At 41.9% G+C, this 24,394-nt stretch overlaps 1 protein-coding gene across 1 annotated transcript in view; it reads right to left on the reverse strand.

The window, feature by feature from the left end:
- Positions 1 to 24,394, reverse strand: part of LOC147153093 (myelin transcription factor 1-like) — a 94,798-nt gene that overhangs the window by 27,015 nt on the left and 43,389 nt on the right. The window contains 1 exon segment of the mRNA XM_086024026.1: positions 3,208 to 3,314. Within this exon segment, the coding sequence (XP_085880152.1) occupies positions 3,208 to 3,314 (107 nt within the window).

Raw genomic sequence — 24,394 nt, forward strand, 5'->3', positions numbered from 1 at the left:
TTGTGTGCGTGCGTGCGTGCGTGTAGGAGACACTGTGAGCATTGCTTAGTCCTGGCTCGGCTTTTAAGCCACAAAAGAGCAGGTGTTAACCCGGCTACAGCACAAACACAGAACCCCCCCCCACCCCCCCACACCCACACACTCTCAGACAGAGGGCCACACCTCCTTAGTACAGCCCTCTGAAGCTATCAGATGCTTTTTAGTCCTTTAGACCTTTTAGCGTTCATTACTTGAATTTATTTTATCACGGGTTTACCCCTTCTTTCTCTCTCCGTATTCCTAGCTCCTATAATGTTCCCTGCGCATCCCACCCTAAGCCCCTCTTTGCCCAGGCACTTAACTGCTTTGTGTTCACTCAATCATCAAGCTGGCATCACCACAGTGGGATTCGAACACAAGGCCACTGTTTCTCTTCTTAGTTTTCCCCTTTTTCCCCCTCTCTGTTTTTGGCAAAGACCCTTTCCTGCTCATGGACGACTTATGAAAAGAAGGAGAGGAAGAGGGATGAGAAGAAGATGAAGCATGCTGTTGTTGTTCATTCATTGGCCTTTAGTGTCAGGCCGGCGGTACAGGTGCAGGCAGAAAAAGTCCCTCCCTTCCTGTGTGCGGCCTCCGCGGCCTTGGCCTGCGACCGCTTTCTGCCACTCTATTAGATCAGGTGCTGTCAGCGCTGAAGTTGTGCAACAAGACGCAGCTTTGTCCCCTGCCTGAAGAAAGTAGTCGACTCTTTCAGTACCCCACTTGCGACGAGGAGCTGAGTGGATAAGAGCGCAGCGTGGAGTGTTTCTATGAATGTGCGCGCGGTCCCTCACACAAATGGCCCGTTCGGTGTATTCACCCAATCAATTTGCAGGCCTTGGTAATGGACTTTAAAAGCAGATGAATTAAATGGTATACAGACTAAACCAAAGTAGGTGGCTTGGTATGGATGTAAACAATTCTATTGGACTAATTAAATGAGTGTAAGAGGTCTTTGTTTGAACATGCATGTTTTTCAATGACACACGTGTGTGTAAATACACAAAATTGTCATCCATTTTGCCCGCTTTCTTCCAATGGCTCCTGCTCATACTGATCAGTCATCAGGAAAGAGCGCCTACCGCTTTCATGTTTGTGTAACCATAGCTACGCACATTTAAATTGGTAAGCACATCCGAGTTGTTCTCTTCTTCCTGTCCCTTTTCTCAATTCCAACTCATTAAATTTGTATGTGCGCAAAGTCATAGTGAGCGGATCCAAATGCAGCAAGGCAGGCCTTCACCTGATTTTCATAATCTCTTTGAAAGGGGCCGCTTCTAATGTACGTTCAAACTTGTCCTTTTTACCTTGTTGTCTTTTAAACGAGCCCCCTTGTACTTTGTGCGCAGAATTATCAAAATCTCATGCGTGAAAAGTGAGTAGGAGGGGGGAAAAGGAGAGAATATTGAGTGCGAGCCTGAATGGAAATGTGTGCCACTTGCAGCATGAACGTACTGTATACCATGCGGGACTTCAACAACTGTGAAATGTAATGTGTAATGGTGGTGGAGGAAGAAGAATAAAAGCACAAGGTGGAATTCACAGCTCATCCCTACAGGCTGTGTTGTACATTCTCAATCACTTTTTTCGTGTGATGCTTTTGGTGTAGGAGGGCTTTGCTCTACACCGGGACGGCTCTATGCAGATGTCACGCTGGGGGCAATGACTTCAGAGAGGAGGTCACCCTTCGTCTCTTGGCTCAAATTAATGACTCTTTCATTCATTTTTAGCTTTACAAGAAATCGCGCGAGAGAGAGAAAAAGAGAGCTGCAAGGAGCTACGGCAACGGCAACTGGTGACGGAAGACTGACATCACCAAAAGTGACCCCGAGGCACCAGCTGCCAATGAGAGGGCCGCTTGGCACGGCGGGCGGCCTCCATGTTGGACTGGCACACGGCAAGGCCTTCCATGGTTTCTCTGTACTAATTCAGACAAGACAGAGCAGTAGAGCGGCAGGAGGAGGGCTAAGTGCATCTTTCTCTCGTCATAGACGAGCAAGAGCAAAAGAGCAGACCTCCACCAAGGCCAAGCTAGTTGCCCTTAATTACCCAAGGACCCATATTATTAACCAAAGTGGGTTTTCTTAATGGACCACATATGCATAATTATGAGGCAGGCAACTAATTTCTCACATCCTAATATTGAAAACTGAAATGAAATGTAAAAACAAGTTGGTGGGTAGAAGGGATGAAATTCTTTAATTTTGGAGCTCTGTGTATTTTTTTTTTTTTTTTGTTAATTTATTGCTCACTTGCCTAGGCCAAGCTTTTGGCAAAGTTAAATATAAAATAGAATCCACACCCAACCCTGATGGGATCTCAGTTTTAACCACAGCATCTTCTCTCCTCCAATTCTGATCAGACAGTTCTGTGACAGGTGTCATACAGATGTCATACAGAGGGGATGAGAAGGGTGGCACCTCTCTGCCACCACCCCGAAGCAGCAGAAATCAAAGCAAATCAATAAACGTCATCTTCTTAGATGAACCTGAGCCATCCAGGGGGGAGCGAAACTACTTTTACTGGGCCCATGGGGCAACAGCCCACTCCCTCTCGCTTCCTCCTCCCTGTCCTTACTACCCCCCACATATCGCTCTTTCATTCTCCCCCACAGCCCCTCCATCTCTTTGTTGTGTGTCGCCCTCAGTTGTGATGCACGGTTGTGAAAAAATAAAAAGAGACCAGCTGTTTTCTGCTTGATGAAATTAACTCAAAATGTTCACAAAGTGGGAACGCAGTAAAGTGAAGTTGAGAGCTATGCAAGGAATATTCGTTTCTGCTGATATCAAGTATGAGCAGCTCAAGGCCATCCTTTTGAGTTCCTTTTTATTGTGTTTCTGTATAATGGGGGGAAAAAAATGCTGTAGCTAGAAGTTAACTCAGCAGAGGCAAAGCGCTGAGCTTAACTAAAGTGAGCTAAGCTGAACCGGGCAAGAGCCGAGCATGGGCGGGGTGGGGCCGAGCGGGACATTTGATGTTCTGTTTGATTATGTTTTCTACCTGCCATCATCTGACCCCTCCCTCACCCAAACCACAGCCCCTCCTTCTTACACCCTCCCCCCATTTCTTGATATCCCTGCTGAGTTAGGAAATGCCCAGGAAGCAGAATGAAGTGGTTTTTGGAGTGTGTGGGTAACTCTGACTGGTGGTGGGTGTCTGGGGGGGATGCTGCAGGGCCTTGTCACTCACCATGATTGGTCGACGGCTCTGCAGTCTCAGGGAGGCCTGACAGCGGCTGCTGGTCCTCTCGCCTCGTGTCCACCGCTGGTTCACCAGCTCGCCACGAAACTCATTTTCTAGCGAGGACGAGAGGGTGGGGGCGAGAGATATTTTACATGATCCGTACCGGTGAATGAGCAGTGGTTTGAGGAGGGGTGTGGTTAAAGAATACAAGGGTGAGGGGGTGGGGTGATGGTACTCAAGCTTGGAGTGCACCCTACTTTATGTCTAAGGAACAACACACACATACACACATACATGGTTAAGTGCCCCAGCTGGGGTCTCTGTCAGTCTACTAATAGAATCAATCAAATTTGCGCATTTTTATCGAGCTTTTCAGGGCGAATGTATAAGAGAATGGGGGGAGGATGCAAGGGATGAATGGTCAGTAAATAATCCATCATCCATAAATCAAGCTTCTTTTTTTTTTCCCTCCCCCTTTTTTTCATTAAGGTAATAGCTCTTCACTTCATTGCCCTGATCACCCAAGAGAAACTTTAAGTCTAATTCAAATCCCCACTAGATTCTTCTTACTGTAACAGATGTTGTCTTGGTTTGTTGTAACAGCGAGGTGAGGTGAAACCGGATGCAATGAATAAAGAAGCACTCTTGAGTACAGAATGTAATGATTCTCTTCGCGCATGAGCAACTAGCTATGTATGTTTAAAAAGACCCAGGTTTGGGTCAAAACGCAATTGAAAATGTATATCATGGTCAGTCAATCTTATTCCTCTCTATGTACACTGTAAAAAACACAACTTGTATTTTTGGGGGCTAAAGCAGTCCTTAAAGTTGAAACAACTTGAAAATATAAATGATTGACATTTGTGGCAACAATTGCAGTTAGCAAAACAAAGCAAGCAAGTTGTTCGATCCAAAACAATTTGCTGAGATGTTTCTCCTTATATCTTTAAATTGGGGTGCCCATACGGACAGCGGTTGTGTATGCTATTTTTTATTTCTTGTGAAATATGGGAAAACCAATTTTCACAAACAGCTAAACTTAGAATATTTGGTTGCCTAACTTAAAATGTTATTTGTTTGTTGCCTTGAAATTTAGAGTTCACATGACTTTTTTTTATTTTTTATAGTGTACTGTTATTTATTGGCCAGTACATGACGCTGTAGTCCAAATAAAGTCCAAGCCAAAAGCAAAGATTCGAAGAACTGAGAGGTCCTGAACCCCACCTCCATGCCCTCCCTGCAGCCTCCTCTTCCCCTCAAACTCTGCCTGCGCTCTCATCCCGACTTTGCCCATTACATGCAAAACTCACCAACGCCCAGCCAGCACTCTGCAAAATGCTTGTTTATCAACTTTTGCTCCCCCCCTGACACAAAAGTGATGACAACAGCAATACTGCTGGGCTGCATCTCTGTCTCAGCTGTCTCCACACATACACGAACGTCCATGAAAACACTTCAATCTCCTTTAGGATCTCTCCCCCCACACCACTTATTTTAAAGTAAAGTGAAGTGAGCATCTGTCCTATATTGTTAGTTGAGAGGCCAAGGAGTAGAGAGTACTTACAAAATGTAAAATGTATAACAGCGTTCTAGGACACTTTTTTTGTTGCCTCGGGTAGAAGTCGCTGTTCTCTGAGCTGAGCACTGAGCAAATGTTCCTTCTGGAGAGAACTACCACTGAGCTGTTGATCTCTCGCTATCAAATTCCACATTGTATCATTCATATACATATACATATATATATATACATATATATATACATATACATATATATATATATATATATATATATATATATATATATATATATATATATATATATATATATATATGGCTGGGAGGAAATAAAAAAATATATTGCGATACTTTTTATGCCAATGCAAATATCAATCCGTTGATAAGATATCGCAATAATTTCAATACCTTATGTTATGTTATGTTTTGCATGTTTTATAACATACTTTTGGAACATTTGAGGTCCTTATAGTTGAACTTTGTGAATGGAGTTTTATTTATTGCACTCATGTGTATCAGGAACAATTACTGGAATGCTTGAATAACACTTGTATAAATGTCAAATGGCACTTAAGTTAAAACTTTTTATAATATTTAAGTTAAGTATCGCAATACGTACCAAATCGCCACCCAACTATCGGGATCCATATCAGATCGTTCCAGCCCTATATATATATATATATATATATATATATATATATATATATATATATATATATATATATATATATATATATATATATATATATATACACACACACACACACACACACACACACTCACTCAAGCATACATTCTTTGATCCTATGCTGCTTCTTTGCACCTAAAAGACGGCTCATTATTTCACAGTAAAACTTGGAGGTGCATGAGAATTGACAATTACTTGTTCACTGTGGTTGGTTTGTTTAATCAGAAGCAAAAGGGTGTGGGAGTATATGAGGGACACTTTAATGCACAGTGAATGGATTTAAACCAAATGTTATCTACAGAAAAGATGTTTTATTTTAAAGATTACAATTTCATTCCTGATTTACAAACGCATCCTCTCACAAGACACTTAATTAGGTACAACTGCATAATATAATGAAATCCAACAACAGACGCATCATATATTTCTTAACATGATAATAATGCTCAGTATTGATTGTTTGTTGCATCATGCTAAGGACAGTTTGTCGTATTTTGATTTATCGGGGGACAAAATATTAGAAACACTTCTATGATGCAGTGCAGCATTACACCACAAGGTGCAACCACAATAATGACCACTAATAAAGCCTTATCTACAGTGTCAATCAAAACTGGGCATTATTATCTTTGTAAATGCCGAATTTTGTATATTACCTCAAAACAAAGTTTATGCAAGGGTAATACCATTACTCGCAGCTTACTGTATTGGGACAATGGAGCAAAGAGCCCTAAATCCATAGTTAGATTAAATACCGGAGTGGGCTGACTGTAACAGTATTAAGTGTACATACAGGGCCAAGCCAGCTGTACACTCCTGCTCCTGTAAAGAAGGATTTAGTCACAATACAATGTGATTAGGGGGTCGGCGAAGCAGAAAGGGAATCACAAATCAAAAGTTGTGGAGGAAAAAAAGAATAGAGGCTAGGCACAACATCTAAATATTTTTGTTTGACTTTTTAAGATGCTCAGTGCGACCTGGAGGTGAGGTACTGAGTAAAAGAGAGCAGTTAAAAGGCTGGTATCAGAACAAATGCCTGACCCGGCAGTTATGGGACGGAGGGGAAGCGATGGAGGAGAGCAAAGCAGCAGCTTTTGGAGAACCTCCCCTGAGGGCCACCCTGACCTCAGCATCTGAGGAACAACAAATGTGTCACTGCTGCTTATCAAATAAAACAGTGGCACTGGTGCCGCACAGTTCTGTGTGTCACAAGATTGCATGTTTTGCATTGTTTTTTGTTTTTTTAATCAGAATTCCTTTTGATTTTTCTCCTTGCCAACACAGGGTATGAAATTCATTATTTCCAAGCCTGTCATTTGAAATTCCTGCTCTCCATTGAAAGCCTGCAGGACCCTGACCTTTGCTTGTATGGCTGAGATTTCTGATAGGCTTTGAATGACGAGGGTGCAATTTGGCCCCAGCTGCTCCTCCAACATGTTTATTACACTCTCTCCTCCGGCACCTGCTGTCCTCGCCACAGGCTATTCAGTCCCTAATAAATAGAAAGGTTTGCCGCTAAGGTACCTAAAAACACAGAGGTGAGCTCAGCCTGAGCTGTATGCAAGCTCTATAGTCTCCAGTGACAGCATAAGGCACCAATAACCTAATTCTGTAATCCTTTGAAACTAGGCTACATTTCACAGGAAAAGATTGCAGAGCAAAACAAAACAAAAAGTGTTCATCACATCTGTCGGTGATGCATCACATCAAAGTCACTTCTAGTGGACCCATGCATGCCTTTTTGGCACGAGACAGTTTGGGGCTTTTCAACTGAATTTGAAAAGGAAGCATCGTCTTCTCCACAAAACCACATTACAAATTAAAAAGACTCGCAGCAACAACGCAAGCCTTGAATTACTCAATAAAGTTGTCAAATGTGGATACTTTGAAGACAGGAGTAAAGTGAGTTCCCTTCACATGCTATTCCCTGCTATAACCTTGACGTATGCTAAGCCATTAGCACAAAATAACAACAAAACTTTTTTTTAAAGTATTTTAAAGGAAAATAGAATAACATGTGCAGCCAACCACGATGAAAGACACATATAGTATAGTGCGCTTCTTCACCACCATCATCATCATCATCATCACTCATCTCTTTCCTCCATCTTAGGACGCAGGTGCATTGACAGACCGAGTTCCGCACACACACGCACACATTACGTGGCCATGTAAGCAAAGCAAAGAGAAGGAGGGGATGATTGTGAGTGGAAAAAACACAACACAGGTCCACATTACGCACCGCGGGTTGAGAATCCGGTAACACACTCGTTTAAAGAAAAACATTTACGACAGAATGCGCTGTGTCCCCAACAGTGGTGGTTATTTCTAGTCTCGACTTTTTCGGGGGTGTACACCATTAAAGACAGCTGACATTTGAAAAGAGCATCGCTTTTTTTTGTGTGTGTTTTTTTTTTTTTTTGCTGCAGAGGATCAAATGGCCAACCCCTCCCTCTTTAAAACGCTCCATCGTTCCATCCATCCACCTCTCACATCGCAACAACAGCGACGATTTAAGACCAAACTCCGCACATCGCACTGAACACTTGAGGGACACAAATATGACTAGTATACAAATATGGCGAGTATATATATATATTCGCTGATTGTCGGCGATTTATCGCACAGTAAACGGAAGCTAGAGGACAGCGTGGAGGATACATCTCAAGTGCAGGACACCCTTCCATAAAAGAGCACTAGAGGAGGACAAGTATTATTTGTGAAACACACACACGCACTTAAACACAGACACACACTAACCACGCTGACGAACTATCCACAGCACAAGAAGTGGATAGACGCGCCATAGTTGTGTTGTGTGTCCCGCATACTGTTATTAAAACGCAGTTACTTTCCGTCCTACAATTTAAATGTGAGGAAGTTTGAAATCATGGGAGTGAGCAAAACAAAAACCTGCGTATTATTGACGAATACATTAATTAAGTATGCAAAAGTACACATTAAAAACACCAAGGCAGTTCATTACCTGGAATCAATAATATTGCGTCGCTGCCTCCTCTGTGTTTTAACAGTTGTAGACGAAGAAGTTGGCTTGAAACGACAACAATAACATCCGAGTGATAGTTTTAAAAATGATTTTTGTATCCCGGTCCAAAGATCCAGATGTGGTAAGTAATGATGGAGAAGAAGCGAGCGGCCTCGGTCACACGCAGCACCGGCTCACGGCTCCGGATCGAGGCGTGAGGGATGTTACTTGTTTGTAAGCAAAAACATGGCTTCATTTGCCTTTGTCAGCGCGAAAAAAAAAACCCAATATTGACTTACCTTTCCCTCATGAGCCATTGTATCCCCTCCTCCCCTCCACCACCCCCATTCTCCTCCCTCCGCCCTTTGCCATGACATCACGGAAGCTGTAGTAAAACCTCGAGCATCACATGGGCAGGGCTTGAGGACCACCCCCATCACCCCCCCCATCACCCCCCCCCCCACACACACACAGACACAACCACGCACACCCCTTACGACACACTCTCTGGTACTTGAACACGCCCCCCTCTCGCTGACTCCCCCCCCCCCCCCCCCACCACCACCACACTCACTCGCTCCCAAACACATGCATCATCTGAGCCAATAAAGCTGACGATTTCAAAGTAGGAAAATTGCATTTGAATCTTAGGCACGTACTGAAAAGCCCAAAAAGCGTCCCGCCATCCTAAATGACATTAGTCAGAACAAGCATCTCAGAGTTAGACATACCACTCAACTAAGGTGCTGTAGCCATAATTGCTGTAGCCTCCTCCCTATGCCTACCTGAAAGTGGTACGATCCAATAATTCATTCAAGGGATATTTGTTTTCCTTCTAGGATTCAGCAGTGAGTTTGAAGCAATGAGATCACTGTCACTGATTTGTTGATAGTTTAACTGAGAAAAATGTCAATCCCAAACAGCAAAGAGACCCTCTTAAGTCACTCCCAAATGTTGTGTTTTTCGCTCTCTATTTATTTTTTATTTTTATGCGTTGCTGTTTTGAAACCATTAGTGGAAATGACAACCATTCATTACAAGCCATTTGAGAATAGTCCCCACAAATGCCATTCTTTATCTGCTGTCTCCACGCTACGCACGCAGGGAATATTCAAAAAGCCCAACCTTCAGCTTTCAGAAATTCTATTAAATTCTTATCTCCTTGCAGCAGGCTCTTTTTGTGCAATCCCATTGTTATGCATTGGAGCTGAAATCAATCACCAGGCGTGCACGTCGCATCAGTATGATTTCAGACTGTGGCTGCCTGCGTAGGAGAGGCGACTCACACAACAGGGGCGACAATCGAATAAACAAGGCGGGCGGGGGATGATGGTGGTGGGGGGGGTTATGAAATATCCTGGGCCTTGATCCAACTGAGCGGAACAAGGGAGGAGACCTTGTACAAAGTTAGGTCTGGTGAGGAAGTGACGAAGTTAGGACTGCACGGATATAAAAGTGACGGTACCAGCCTTAAAATAAACTTCTCTTTACTGGTGTCACTAGGCCTGTGGAGAGCTCCGAAGAGTTTTTGTATGTGAGCATCAGTACCCTGGACAGCTCTCAGAGCAGCATAATCACTTACACAAGTTTATTGTGGAGTCCACAAAGGCTTTTGTCTTTCCTTCATTAGGTGTTTCAACAGCTTGATGACCAGATACAACATTATTGTTGTTGCTAATTTCAAAGTCTTATTCACTGTTTCATGTCATTTCATGACATGTTGACAGCAGAGACAGCAGCAGAACTTTTGTGTTACACTGTAGATTAAAACAGTCCCTTCACCATGTTCTATGATAAAAGTGCACTGTAAAAAAAAAAAAAAACTTGTGTGAACTCAAAATTTCAAGACAACACACTTTGATGAAATTTTAGGATGGGCAATTGGTTAAATATTTTAAGTTTTGCTGTTCTGAAGATTTCACAACAAAGCAATCAGAGTTTACAGAACCGCTGTCCCTTGTATTATCCCCCAATTTAAAGATATAACAAAAAAAAAAACAACTCAGCGAATTGTTTTGCTAACTAACAATGTTTTCATAAATGTCAGTGAATACAGTTATTTAGGTAAACAAACATCTGAAGCACAAGTTAAACTTTGAACATTGTTTTGTTTTATGTAGAATAAAATAAAAGCAATACATACAATAAATGAAAAGCAGCCGTACTTTTACAGTTAACGTTTTCTTTTGAAAACTGCTAAACTTAAAAAAGTAGAGCAGGCTTAGAATTTTTAATTCCTAACTTAGTGTTTTAATGTAGTAATGCACTTTGAATGGCTACCTGCAATTTAGTAGCAAGTGTCTAGATTGCACCATTAGAAGAAAAAAAGGACTACAACTTGAATGTAACCTTGCTTTGTGCTTTGGTAAATGAAAGTCGACTCATAAAGTTGTGAGTGCAGATGGCACCGAGGCCTCCGACCACTTTTGAAAAAAGTTGTATGGTGGCGATATTGTGCATAAATATTACATGGGGCAGCAGCTGACTGAGCAGTAAGGTTGGGACCCGGGAAGCCCCTATGGGCCCTCGACAGATGGAACAAGCCGACAGACTAACGCAACAACAACAAAAAAAAGTTTTCTAATCAGCCCGAAGCCTGGTATTGTCCCCAAGGTACCAGGGCCACAAGGTCCCCCAGGGGGATCAACTCTCTTTTGTCTGGACACGTCAAGACATGTAGTAAAATTTATTTGGAAAATTATATGTCCCATATTGTCATTTGTTGATGCCAAGTTTTTTACAGCGTGGTGATGACGCAGAATTTTAATGGCTATTTAATCCCCCAGCGACGGGCATACGTTCAAAATAAATCATTAAATCTATAAATGAATAAATAAATCCGTCTCACTTGTTTGAAACATTCTTATTAAACGAAAAATGATGCGTTCTATCTACTGGGAGTACTTTACTAAAACCGTCAAAAACGCACAGCTGCCGTTCAAATGAATGAGTTACTTTTCCGCACGAAGACTAAAGTACATATAAGTTTTTGATACGAACCTAGAAAAGTGCGACACAGCTTCATCTTCGCGGCCATTCCGTCTGTCTGTCGTGTGTGGCGAGCTCCAAGTGCCGCCGCCAACTTTTTACAAGTGCGGCACAAACTTGCTCAAACTTTACTTCAACTTGCCGGGTCTGGGGTGGGGGTGACGGTGATTGACAGCTACGGGGAGCCAATAGCGAGGCGCCGTGTTCTCCAACTGCTGGGAGCTAGCCCAAGGCCGAGTAACACCCCCCAGCAAACCATCACCGTCGTCATCATCACCATCACCCCCCCTTCAAGTCTCAGCTTTCAACAACAATAGCCTGCACTGCAACAAAGAGCATCTGCTGTGGCCGACAACTTCTCACAGTCACACTAAGCTCCCACAGCAATCTGATTTTAAAGCATTAATACACACAACCGGGACTGACATCTCATTTCCTTTTACTTTTTGCATCAGATATGTGAGCATTTTATACTTTTGGGGAGGGGGCGGGGGTTTCTCCAAAGAATATTTCTTCTGTGAAAAGTTAAGGAAAATGGTCATGTATAATCAGCCATATTTCCATCCAAGAAAAAAAGTCATTAGCGCACACTTCACTCTAATGACCTTTGTATGTAAGGTAATGTAATATAATTTCACATTATATGTCCATATTGTTTTGTGTCTTTATTATTCATTTGCACAGTTAGACTTTGCCCAGTGTGTCTTGACTCCACTCTTTAGGCCAAAGGGAGCTACACATATAGCAGATGTACAGCTAATTTGGGTAAGTTAGAGGAACATTTTCACTCTAACTCCAGGCCTTTTCACAATTTGTGTATGTATATGTGTGTGTGTGTGTGTGTGTGTGTGTGTGTTTGTGTGTGTTTGTGTGTGTGGGTGTGAGTGTGTGTGTCTGGGACAGACAGACAGTTCCTCCCTCCCAATAGCAGATGGTCGGCCAGATAATGAGCTCTCCCATTGCTTGCTCCCATTATCCTCATCCCTCCAAGACGGAATGGGGGATATACCGCCATCAACACACAATCTAACACTTCTCCTCTTCATTTCATTTCATCTCCATTCATTCACTTAAAAAAAAAAAAGATAATTTTCACCTCTTTGTTTAGAAAAGTTGCATTTGACTACAGCCAAGCAGGTGCATTTGTAATCTGTTGTTTGTTTGGCAACCAGCAAGTATCTGAAATGGCAACAACTCACTACACGAAGAGACCGTAAACTGAACATGTCATATAATGTTTTTGTTTCCGTTCGGTTCTTACTACAATCCAAAATATAAATGAAATAATTTTAGGCCTACCCACAATTGTAAAAGTAACTTAAACTTTAAAAAAAAAAAAAAAAGCTAAATAACTTTACTAATGTAGAATTATCACAAAATGAATGACCAAATAAAAACTCAAATAATGTACAGACCATAAAAACCAAACTGAATGTCACTTTAAAAACTTCCCAAAAAGTTCTAAATAGTTGCAAGTCTTAAATAAATTATAAACTAAAAATAATAATATTCTAAACTAAACTAAGCTTACACTTATGAAGTTGTGAACTTAAGTAAACACCAAAACCTGTTATGAAGAACCAAACAAAACAGGAAAAAACTACACTAAAACAGTTACAAAACAAAGCCAAAATGAGCTATGATAACCAAACTCACGACTAAAACACACTAAATTAAATTAAACAAAACAGAATGAAAGTAAACACAGTTATGAAGTACGAAACTAAATTCAACTAGACCTCGGACTGCTTTTCTGCTTTGCTTTGTTGTGCGCAACACAAATATAATATAAGGCACCGTGTGCATTTAATTTCCCCATGAGGAATCATAATTTGAATGATAAATTAAAAATGTTACTCAACTCAACTAGATTGTGATCTGTTTTTCTGTGTGGTGTGAAACACAAGAAAAGTATAAATTGGAGGAAAACCAAACCCACAGAATAGCATTTTCAACCCCACTTTATTGGCATTAAAAAGTAAGAGAGAAACCAACCGTAATTATTTCACTGCTTAGTATGTCATCTTATGGGGAGCGTAACTCATTCAGAACCCGAATTTTCAGACCCTCTTTTACCGTAATGTTTGAAAAAAAATTGAAAAAGAAACATTAGTTCCTGGGATTGAATGGCTGGACTGATAAATATGTCTTTGAGATTGAAAGACAGAAAGACAGAAAGACAGAAAGAGAGAAAGAAATAGAGAGAGAAAGAAAGAGAGAAAGAAAGAGAGTGAGAAAGAAAGAAAGAAAGAAATTTAAAGCAGGACTGCCATTTTTCACTAATGCGAGTGATTTCTTAATTTTCTTTTATGTATCTGAGGATGGCAGACAGCCTGCAGTATTCTTCCTGATCATGGCTCTCTCATTAGCCTATTAACTCCATTCTTCACCCCCACCCTTCTACTACAGCCGGCATAAAGGGCCAAGCACACGCGCTCTACAAATTTAGCCATATGCAAACACAGGCAAATGAATACACATATAGCATAGACTACCCCCCCCCCCCCTCCACAAAAAAAATAACACACACACACACACACACTTTATTCTCCAATCTGTAGAGCCGGCAGCTGAACTCTGACATAGCCTCCAGCTGTCCTGGAGATGGCGATGACAATAAAGTTAAAGCAAATACACACACGTACACACTCAAGGGAAGGAAACAAGACCTCGTTGAGGAGAAAAAAAGGACTTGTACAAGATAATTAAGTGAAGAGAGTCTTTTATTTATTTATTTAGTTTATCTATTTATTCAAACTTTATTTATCCAGACAAGAACATTTGAACCTTAACTCACAATGCTGGCTTGGCGGCATACAGCAGATTAAAAAAAATCTAATACAAATACATAGACAACACACTGTACGGTGTGATATAGTTATACAGTTACATAATACGTTACATCATAGCACACGGTGAATAAAAGAAAACAGCTGCGGCAATCATGTTATCATCGTAATTCTTCCAAAGTATTGTTAAGATAGCAAATGGAAACAACTTTAGAAAAAGCTGGCACGGTGTGTGTGTGCGCACATGTGTGTGCGGGGATGGGGGTCTTGATTTGTGGAAACTTAACTTTAGCTATGTTGTGAAGTGTACAAGATACTTTTTTTCCCCAAAACCTTTTTCTTTGTTGCCTTTTTGTTCGACCCTTGCAAACTCACCCGCCCACTCACTCATGTACAGATGGATATTAAAGATCAGATAGCCCCACCCCCCATCATCAACACACACATGCACTTTCTTTCACCCCCCCCCCCCCCTCAACCTGACTCTCTCCTCCTCTCTAACATCCGTGCAGCATGATCTTGCCCATATCTGTCAGCTTCCATTAGACACAGGGAATGGATTTGGACTTTGTTTTTCATTTGAACATCTATCCAAGTTAGCACATTTGCTAGTGGAATCAATTGCGGTGTAAAAATAAAAGCGCTGTCTCGCATGGCTGCCTTTTAACATAATAAAGACTCAAAAATGCCTCTGGCTCTTCATTACTCACTTATTACACTGCGTCACTCTTTGGTGGGAGTTATGAATCCTTCACGGGCATGTGTGCACACACTCAAAGTGAAAGGAGGGAGGAAGCCAAGAGACAAAGTTTGGTCTGGGTGCCACTAAGGATGACCGTCATCTCCAGAGACCCACCCCTCCCTGTTGTCTCCCCTTCCTGCTTACCCTGTCCCATCACAGCTTGGGGAGAAGTTTTGGGGGTGGGGAGAGGGGAAGATAGAGGGTGACAAGTGGAATGGGGTCAGCTCTGCCAAAAGGCATCAGGCCCCAATCCCCTACATCGTCTGCTCCTCTGCTTGTGTGCTGTGCTGTACCTTAATGTTGGGGGGGGGGGGGGGGGGGGGGGCGCATGGGGGGACTGTTAGTTACACAAGTCTCTATGTTTTTAATGCCAAAGCATGGCTCTCCTCATTTGCATGGCCACGCCTGGAGCTATGTAGCAGCTTCGCAGGGCGGTCCAAGTAAGCCCCCATTCTCACCCCTACTTTTCCAGCCCATAGTCCAGACGGGTGTCGTAGCGCCCACCCTCCTGCTGTGACCGCATGACCCCTTGTCACCCTGCAAAGTCACATTCTTTTGTTTTGGTATTTTTTTGCTCGACTTTTCACAGGTAGAATTGGACGCAACAGGGCGTTTGTACCTTTATGCACCGTTGTGGGATGGAAGTAGTCTTTTCTCGGCCAATCCCCGCGGCATCCCTTATTTGCATGAAAATTAGGACGTTCTGAGCGCAGTGCGCCATGCTTGAAGCCACAGGAATCGACTCGCCAAGGTCCGTGCTTGGATATTAGCAGGCAAACTGCAAGATTTCCCCTTGCGGATGACGTATTTGGCCGTGCATGTGACTGTGCGTCTAAATGTGACAACCCGCAATAGTGACGGGGGTGCTGTTAAAATATTTTAAAAATAATGATTGTAATCTGTTTAATGAATTGATTTCTATAATGATTGCAAGGGATTGTCCCATGCCGGTGTCATATTTATGAAATACAATGACTTCCACCATGGCACACACTTTGCCCTGGAACTTGGGGATATTTAGTGCTGACATCACATACCATTATGAAATGTCTATATAGCCCACCGTAGTTTCATGTAATATGTTGCATTACTTAGGTGCTGAGAAATGTAATGTTTCTGTAAAACTCTAGTTTTGTAATGCGTTACTTCTCCCAACACTGCCAGTAAAACACAAATAGCCTGAATAAAAGTGTTATTTTGGCCACATAACCTGAGTGAACTGATCTGAAGGCAGCGTAACACTCAGCGAATCAATCGTCAATTTGACATGCCACAATAATATTGAACACCAACTCTATTTGGAAATGTTTCTCGATTGTCAAGTGACAGTGACTAGAAAACGATTTCTGTCGGGCTGATCCCATTTTATGTCTCTGCATTAGTTTGGCTGTCCACTAGCTAGCTTGCCATACTTAGCCTCTGTCTGTTCTCCTGGTTTCAAGATATTGACAAAACAATTGTATTCAAGAAACTTACACTTTTAGTCCATCTGATACCTACATCTGGAGCTTTCTTTTCTGTCAGGAAATTGGGTGAACTTTTTGGAGCTTTGTAATGGTGCTTTCTTTCCGCTAACATTCAAGCCTATAAATTCCATTAGAGCAGTTAAACATGACTCAAAGGGCACCTGTCGTTTTGTCACTTAAAAGAAATCAACTCAAACATATTTTTTTCAAGAATATGTCCCCACTAGGGCCACTGGTTGAAATAAGACATTCTGATTAATAGTGCGTTTGTGCAATATGAGTTAAGCAGCAAAATCCACCCCTTTTTAGCCATCTCAGGGGGCGGCCATTTTGTCACTTCTGTCAACTGAAAATGACATCACAACTACCCACTCAGGGAACAACCTATCACCGCTCGCCTCTTTTCTAAAGCGGAGTCGTGATTGGTTAAAGCCTTTTAAACGACGCCTGCAAGCTTTAAGGTTTACAGTTGGGCAGATACTTTTGTACCAGCATGCAAAAGTTCAATGGCACACTTCACTTATTCTTTCCAGACTTTCCTTTACTGATCTTCATTTCACTTTTGGCACTGTCTCCCCACACTTGCCCCAAAGCCTCCATCTTTGTATCCTCTCCGTTCATCCCCATCTTCTCTGTTCATGCCTCCCCACCTCTTATCTTACGCTTTCTTTATACTTTCCCCATGTGCCTCCCCAGCACTCGCAGTGGCAGCAGCGGCAGCAGGCTGGGCAAATGTGCACCCATAGCGGTGGTAAATACAGGCAGCACTTCACAAACAAGGGCTGATTACAATGACAAAGACTGCCACACTTTTGGGAGGAGCTTGGAGCAATTTGGAGGCTGCGGGGGCCACTGAGCGAGTGGCATACTTAATGGGCTTTGTGTGCCAGAAGAAAAGGGTCTGAGCTTTTGGGCCCAGCTGTCACTATGGAAAATATCAGACTGACACAGCACCCGATGCTCTTTGGCTTGCACTCTTTTCTTCCTTCAAACACCCTCCCTCCGCGCCTCTCCTCTCTTTTTTCTCTAGTTAGCGAGCACAAAAAAGTGAAAGCTGTTGGGAAGAAACAAAAAAAAAAAAAAAAAAAGAAATAAAAAAAAAACACACAAATGAGAACTCTCTCTCTTGATCACACACACAAGCAGCGGAGAGGCAAGTGCGGTCACACACACACACACACACATGCTGGCAAATATAATGCATAGAAGGCTGACTCTGCAGCAATTATTCAAACCCTTAACCCGGAGGGATGAATGACATTATTACATTTCACTACTTAATTATCTGTGCGGATAGTTACTAAGCATTAACCAGCACGCATGCTTAATATGAATGATAGAGTCACTTTGCTTCATAAACCACCAATCATTTTCCAGTTTTATGCAGGAAAAAAAACAAACAGCTGCTGCACAGGCACAGTGGTAAAATGTTTGATGGAAAAAATGGCAAGAAAAAAAATGGAATAAGCACACTTTAACAGCAGCACAGACTGCAGGTTGAGTGCAGGTTGAACGCATCTAAAATGTAAAATGCTTTACCCATTATGTCAAGCACTGTTTATTTTTCTACCCATAATTGGTTTGGCTTAAAAGCAAAAGCTGAGAGATACTCTGGCGCTGCTCTTGTGTTTACGGTCTCTGATTTCTTGCTCGCAAAGAAGCGCTCACACTCCAGATCCAGCGGTATTACACCGGCTCTGTGACTTTATGGCACTGTAACGCGCAGCATAATACACGCACCCATGCGCACACATGGCAAGCTTGTGCACGGCCAAGAGCTCACTGGAGTCAAACACACACGCGCGCATTTGCAGAGGACTGAGTTATAGAAAGGCAGCACAAAGCCAGAGTTGGATGTTGTTTCACCTAATCTCTTTGATACCACTGTGGTGCTGCTAAGCCCCAGAAAATCAGCTTAGCAGATGTCCTAAAGTGTAGGTGGCTTGTTTCATGAGGCTTGAGAAGAAAACGCTTGCGAGAGGGAGAAGGAAAAAAGGGTGTTGCGGGTAAGGCTGCTAATTTAGAAAGGAGATGTGATGAGTTCAACTCAGTCGCGCCCTCATTTTTTTTACCTGTTTCTGACAAGTTCTATCAAACATCGCTCTATCCTTCATTACCTCTAAACATATCAGTTCTCTGCACGTTACCTAAGTTAAGACCACTCATGTGTCAATAATACGTACAGAATTTGTGACGACCATTTTGTTATAAACTCTTGATTTTAAAATATTCATACACGTATCGACCAGCCCTACACAGTGTTATGAACACTTGCACGGTAAAATGATATCCAACAAAAAGCTGCATCAAATATTGCGCAACTCAAAGATAATGAAGCTCAGTATATCACAATAGTAAACATATTGTTAAAGTAATACCTGTCTTACTGTGGCGATCAAAACAGAGCATTTCTGTATTATCTTTAAATTAAAATTGTAACGGCAGAATATGTGATACAGCTTCTGAATTGGATATCATTATGTTATGCCAGACAACATAATGTTGTGGCTTGTCAGCGTATAACATAGTTCGCCACATTCACAAGTGCTGCATACATTAGCCGAGCAAGACATCTGTATGCAAATATTATTGGCTGTTTGGGGGATGGGGCATAGGGGTGGTGGTGGTGGGGGGGGGGGGGGGGGGGGATTGAAAATGGGTGACTGATGTTATGATAGTGAAGGCAATCTGAAAGAGGTCAGGCTGAAGGAGTGCATGTGTCAAGAGCTAGTGCATATATGTAGCGTATCCATAGCAACCGAGTAACCCAAAGTCAAGATAGCTCACTGGTGCTGTCATCTTGCTGTGTTTTTCTTCAGCCTTGTACTTATTTAACTTTATCAAACAAAAAAAGTCACACAAAGGCCCTTGAAAAGGAAAAATGGTTACCGCAGACTCCATTAATTAACGTTCAAGCATAACTTCATGTAAATTGGACCTTAAGATTCAGAAATGCACTGCTGCTATATCCCTAATTATAAGTCTACTATTGAGTGATTGAAAGCTACGGTATATTATTGTTACCATTCAATGATATCTTTAGCTGGAAGTGCTCTGCCATCATGCAAAAGCCACGTCGACAAAGAAATGAGTACCGACACCTAATATCGGTATCGGGCCAACGCCGGCCTTATTTTTAGGAATCGAGTTTTCGCGGAGGCCGGCAATATAATTCACCGATCCTTAAATGGGAAGTTAACCCAAACATTTTTTCCAAGAATATGTTCCAGAGATGGGGGACTCGAGTCTTATGGCTTGACTCGAGTCCGACTCGAGTTGCTATTTTTAGGACTTGGTATATAAGTGACTAGACTTGACTTAGGCTTGGACCTCATGACTTGACAAGTCATCTTGTTTATGGTTTTAAATTTGCATTTGAACACAGTTTGCCTTTTTAGGAAGGAAAGCATGAAAGAAAGAAAACATTTTTTTTTTTTTGTTCATGCACGCAAACCTGGCAACCCGGTCAGCGTCACAGCACACGTTAGTGCGATGTGGCAACGTAAGCACCAACAGCGTCAGAACAACTCTGAGGATGACTAATTTGAATTAATGGATCACTTTGTCCATGACATTGACAAAAATAGGATGGAAAAACGCATGGTTTGAACCTCACAGAATGAAAACACAACAACGTCTAACTGCATTCGTCATTATTACAAAACCCACAGAAAGGTAAGCCAACCTACAGTTTAGCTCGCAATACGAACACCGGTTTGGGACCAGTAAAAAAAATGATTTTGAACATTTAAGTCCAGCTAAGTACTGTAACTAGGGTGGGATGATTTGTGACAACTGTCCGAACCGTTCATTCTGACTTTGGCGTTTGGTTTCTGTTCACATATGTAAAAGTTCCCGCCTTCTAATTATTAACGAGGTGAAGTGTCGGTGTCACCGGCATGTTGCTAGCATAGAGCACTATTGAGTCTGTGCAGAGTCCTTCTCTGGTCATTAGCGTAGCCGCTATATTTGATGTGGTAGAGCCCCCCTAAACTAATACACGTCAACTTCACTCAATTTCATAGCACGACAACCTACAAAGTGCACAAAGTTAATGCCTTTCATTCACCCTTTGACACACATTAATTAGATTTGGGTAACAGATTGGCACCTGAACGAAGTATGTACCGGTAGTTTTTAAATCTGATGATTATACATATTTACACGCTCATTCAGCATATTCCAGTATTTATCAGCACATCAACAGTGTGGCACTCATATAAACATTAGTATGAAAAAAATATCATGCATTCTTCTAAATAAGTGTAGATATTCATTTTCTAAGTTAACTGTTTTTCATTTCATTTATAGAGATGTAAATGCTCATTACATTTTTACAGATAATGTACTATTTGTAGTAGGATCGGTGATTTTTTTTTCAATCACTTAATATGTTTTACTGGGCAAGATTTTCTGACTTGACTTATGACTTTGAAATTTAGTGGCGACTCGTCTTGACATGCTTGATTTGTGTTTTTCCACAGTGATTCGAGACTTACTTGTGACTTGCACATATGTCACTTACTCCCACCTCTGATATGTTCTATGCAGGCCCACTAGTCGAAACACGACATTCTGATTAATATTGCATTTGTGAAATATGAGTTAAGCAGCAAAATCCACCCATTTTTAGCCATCTCGGGGGTTGGCCATTTTGTCACTTCTGTTGACTGAAAACGACATCACAGTTGCTCAGGGCTCGGATAATGACCAATCATGGCTTAGCTTCAGAAAACAGGTGAGCTGTGATTGGTCGTTACCTGTGATGTCATTTTCAGTCCATGACAAAATGGCACCCCCTGAGCTGGCTAGATTTTGCGACTGAAATCATATACCACAAATGCAATATTAATCAGAATGCATTGTTTCAACTAGCAGGCCTGCATAGAACATATTCTTGAAAAAAAATGTTTTACTTTGGCCTACCCTTTAAGGCAAAGAAAATCTGACCTCGAGTAAGTCCTCCTCGGCAGTAATTGGCGCTACACAGCGGCAGTCTGACACATTGGCGAATCATCTGCATCAGAAAGAAAGGTCTTTACATTTTTTGTCATTGTGTTAAATTATTTTTTTTATATATAAAAAGCAGTAGCGGTATCAGCGCTCGTATTGGTGACTACTCAATGAGTGAATACTCATACTGGTATCGGCCTGAAAAAAGTGGTATGCATCATCTGTAATTATAAGCATAGGGGTGGATCCAAGCCATGACCACTGTGATGTCATTTTCAGTCGACAGCACGTGCCAAAACAGCAGCCCCCTGAGACGGCTAAAAGCGGGTGGATTTTGCTCCTTAAGTCATATTACACAAATGGCAATATTAATCATAATGCCATGTTTTAACTAGTGGGCCCACATAGAACAAATTCTTAAAAAATATATGTTTGGGTTGACTTCCACTTTAAAAGATTTACCACAGATCACCACCCACACCAATCGTTTGTGCTCATGTGTTACAACATAGCATAGGAGGGTGATTTAATAAATATAATAATGATGATGCTAATAATGATGCGTTAAAGGTATTGATTTCTACAACGATTGAGAGGGTTCGATGCACGCTGTTGTTTATGAATGAAATGTAATGACATTCAGCACACATATCAGCGGAACGCAGAATCTTCCTGCGCCTCGATCAAATTTACCAAAATCGCGTTACACCGCTTGTGCCACAACTTAGACCTGCTCCAAGCTGGTCTAAAGTCTAGTCTACTTTCTGTCACCAAATGATCACGTACACCATTGAGGTGTAAGACAGAATGTGCTCAGTCCGCCGGAAGGCCCAGCATGCTGCAAAGCGGTCTGCCAAATTCCCAAACTCGCAAGTACAAGTACAACTGCCACGGCATGAAAATGCGCACACGCACACACAGAAAAACAAAAAAAACAACTCTTCACTTTACACACATGCTCATCAAACACATGCTCTGAATCAGGCTTTATTGTGTTAAGTGACACAAATGGACAAAGATGTCAGTACAGACACACAGACACACACACACACACACGTCAATCATTTTCCATTCACAGATTATTGCATGCCCCAACATGTCACTTTTTTACACTCTCCTTCTCTTTTAATCAGATTGTTTCTTCTTTTTGTCTCTCTTCTAGTTCCCAAGCGTAATCATTTCTTACACCTCATTTCATCCTCTCACATTTGCATCTTTCCTCTCTTCCCCGTATCTTGCATTCCTCCTCCAACTCGACTTCAGCGGCTTCAAATCTCATCTGCAGGCTCTCTCATCGAAACTCGTTTTCCATTTCCTTTGCGTCCTCTGTTCCCCACCTGTTTGTCGGGCCTGAGGCAAATGGGCTTGACCCAAAGGCGATGCAGAAGCCTCTTCAGCTCCCGCGCACCACAGCTTTCCTGGCCACCGTCCAGTTTAAACAGAAGGTTGTTCTGGGGGTGCGAGTGGGCCGCACAGAGAGTTAGCCAGTTGCTTGCGTGAGTGCTGAATGATTCATGTTGCCCTGTAATAAAGCCTGTTCACTTTTTTAAGGGTTTGGTGTGTAATGGAGTTTCAGCGACTGGCCTATCATTTCCTCCTAATAGTGCTTTTTTTAATGCCTTGACCCTGCGACCCCCCCCACCCCCAATGTACCCCCACTGCGGTAACCGCACATTACCAGGCACACACACACATGCATATACGCAAGCAGCGATTACCGGCAGCTGCAGGAGTTTCTGAACAGCAAAAGTGGCCAATTTTCTCTGCCTTCCATTTAAACAACAAACAGGGCGTCATGTTAAAATTGGCCGTAGGGAGAGAGCAAAATTGGGCTGATAGGAGTTATTGTGAAGCAGGAAGAGGGGGTTAGTGCCTAAGAAGTGTGCAGGCAGGAGTGATTTTGATATTCTTGAGGAATACTTTTGAGAGCGACAACACTAACATCAAAGGTATAAAGGAAAATAATGATCTGGAGCCTTTTTTCTAACTTCACAAATGAGCTATATGTGGGGATTTATGTTTGGCTTTTAAACCTAATCAAAAACTTTATGGTCCACGTAATCATTGATGTGACTATGGATGTGTAAGTGTGTATATGTGTGTGTGTGTGTGGGGGGTGTGTGTGTGTGTGTGTGTGTGTGTGTGCGTGTGTGTGTGTGTGTAGGGACAGTTTTTACTGGAGCAGATTGCGGAGTGTGTGTACAGACCAGACCTGAGATTACTGAACAGATTGCACAGCTGGCAGGCAGCCCTCTCTTCACACACAAACAGACGCACACACAGTCGCGCACGTGCACACGCCCGTACACACAAATGCAAAGGAAAAAAGCAAATATTGACAAAGTATTGATCTTTGGTGTATTAGTCCATATTGACAAGGCACTAATGCCAGAAATATCATTCTGGTCCATGTGTTAAATCAGAAGTGGTGATTTTCACCATAATTAGCAACTAAACAAATAGGCTGCTAGAGTTCAAACCGCATTCCAAAGATGATAGTGTCTTTTGATGTCTAAAAATACTCATTCCTAATAATAATTAAAGGGGGAGGTTTTGGAGAAAGTTATTTTAAGTAAGTAAGGTGACTATAAAACTAGATCTTAAATAAACTTCTGACCTTGTCTTTTACACTTTTCACAATTTACTTGTTTGTATTTAGCACGGTGACTTAAAAAATTAAATGTAAAAAATTAAACTTCACAATTTCTAACACACTCCCATTGTTTATGTACAACAAAGCCAAGACTATCATGGTCCATTAAAAAAGCTATTAACAGATTTGTTGAAAATTGCTTTCTTCTTTAGGAGAATTATGACATATAACATCGAAGAAAAAAAAAAACATTAAGTCGAAGCAAATACAAGCACTGGCAGTTTTAACAACGCATGTTTTTTTTATAGCCGACTTGGAGCTATTGGGCAAACTATTGCCAGGTTGGAAACTTCTAAAATGTTTTTTGCAACTTTATGTTATAGTAGGAAGTATAGCTCACGGGCTAAGACTTACGGGTTCGAGAAGGACAAAAAGGTCAAATAGTTGTTGGAGTACAGCTTGCTGGCTACTGT

This window comes from Filicampus tigris, chromosome 1 (assembly GCF_054856515.1).
Source record: "Filicampus tigris isolate MCC_2025a chromosome 1, RoL_Ftig_1.0, whole genome shotgun sequence".
Classification (NCBI taxonomy): domain Eukaryota; kingdom Metazoa; phylum Chordata; class Actinopteri; order Syngnathiformes; family Syngnathidae; genus Filicampus; species Filicampus tigris.